General features: G+C 38.3%; 1 protein-coding gene across 1 annotated transcript in view; it reads right to left on the bottom strand.

The window, feature by feature from the left end:
* The window catches only part of LOC119411454 (calpain small subunit 1), a 9,822-nt gene that overhangs the window by 1,807 nt on the left and 6,324 nt on the right, over positions 1–1,691 (bottom strand). Inside the window, exons 5-7 of the mRNA XM_037678406.1 lie at positions 1,160–1,217; positions 1,010–1,074; positions 266–334 (exon numbers count right to left, since the gene is read on the bottom strand). Coding sequence (XP_037534334.1) covers positions 266–334; positions 1,010–1,074; positions 1,160–1,217 — 192 coding nt within the window. The remainder of the gene's footprint in view (positions 1–265; positions 335–1,009; positions 1,075–1,159; positions 1,218–1,691) is intronic.

Raw genomic sequence — 1,691 nt, 5'->3', positions numbered from 1 at the left:
ACAAACACAGAGCTGAACCCTGAACACAACACGTAAACAAAAACAAATACAGAAAACTGAACCCTGAACACAACATGTAAACATAAACAAATACAGAAAACTGAACCCTGAACACAACACACAAACAAAAACAAACACAGAGCTGAACCCTGAACACAACACGTAAACACAAACAAATACAGAAAACTGAACACAACACGTAAACATAAATGACAAAAGCCAACATAAACAAACATGTAAACATAAACAACAACAGGAAACCCACCTGCCATTTCTTGATGTTGTTCCACAGATATTTGAACTCATGAAAGCCCAGTCGTCCTGTGCTGTCGCTCTGCAGGGAGTCGGGTCAAAGTCAAACATAGCTACAGTTCTGACACTTTCAGCTACTCTTATGATACTTTTAGCTACTATTCTGACACTTTTAGCCACTGTTATGATCATTTTAACTAATGTTCTGATAATTTTAGCTACTGTTCTGATCATTTTAGCTAGTGTTCGGATACTTTTAGCTACTGTTGGGATACTTTTAGCTACTGCTCTGCCACTTCTAGTTACTGGTCTATAATCTTTAGCTTTTAGCTACTGTTCTACCACTTTTAGCTACTGGTCTATAATCTTTGACTTTTAGCTAGCCCTTTGCTACTTTCAGCTCTCAACTACTTATCTGCTTTTTTTAGCTTATACTAGCTTTTTTGCTACTTTTAGCTATTCTTTTGCTATTTTTGGCTAGTATGTTGCTACTATTTCGCCCTATAAATACTGTTCAGCTAACTTTTAGCTTCTAGCTAACCTTTTGTTACTTTTAACTTTCAGCTAGCCTTTTGCTCCGTTGATTTTTTATAATTTATTTTACGTGTCATTTTACTTCCTTTAGCTAGCATTCTGCTTCTCATCACTTCAGTTTCAGCTGCTTTTTAATCAGTGCTCAGCGCTCTCACTGCGTTTTGACAGAAAATAATTTCCTGCAGATTTGAAATCTTCAGCCGAAGCTCGAGTGGAAGGATACGTCCATGACGGCGACCATGCTCCTGCAGGACTCGATGCTGAAGCCGTCGGTCTTCAGGCCTCCGTCTGTGGGTCAAAAACAGCCGAAACTTTAGCTCGGATCACAGCAGCTTAATGCAAGAAGCAGAAAACAACGGAGGAGCCGACTCACGCTTGGAAACAATTCGGTTCAGGATGCCCATGAGCTCCTGTGGGCTCACCTCCATGTCCTGTCAGAACACAGACACACCCATCAGAACCGGGCTCTGCACATGAACATGATCCTGACAGTGTTCAGACAGATCAAGGAGACTTTTGTTGGATTACTGGATTAGAAAAAGCAACTAAACCTCTCAAAGTAATCTAAATAACTCAGAATGATAAATGAGTGAAAACCTCGGCTGGCAGCAGAATATTCTGAATTCTTTCTCCTGTTGGATGAAAACAAAAACTCTGCTCTGGATTATTTTGATGTTTTCATTCAAGCTACATTGGATTATTTTTGTTAACTTAATATTAACTTAATAATCACTTAATAATGTTAACTTACTTCTTTTATATATGAATGCTTCTGTTCAGTGCTCAGAGATCACTTCTGTTGTGACTTGGACAAAATTGAAACTGAATTGAAATTTATCTGTTTTCATTTAAACTGCCCTGGATTATTTAGTTGTTTTCATTCGAGCTGCTCTGGATTATTTAGT

The sequence above is a fragment of the Nematolebias whitei genome, chromosome 6 (assembly GCF_014905685.2).
Source record: "Nematolebias whitei isolate Nwh7 chromosome 6, NemWhi1, whole genome shotgun sequence".
NCBI lineage: Eukaryota > Metazoa > Chordata > Actinopteri > Cyprinodontiformes > Rivulidae > Nematolebias > Nematolebias whitei.
Note: the sequence above shows the minus strand (reverse complement) of the source record. Positions and strands in the feature narration are given on the sequence as shown.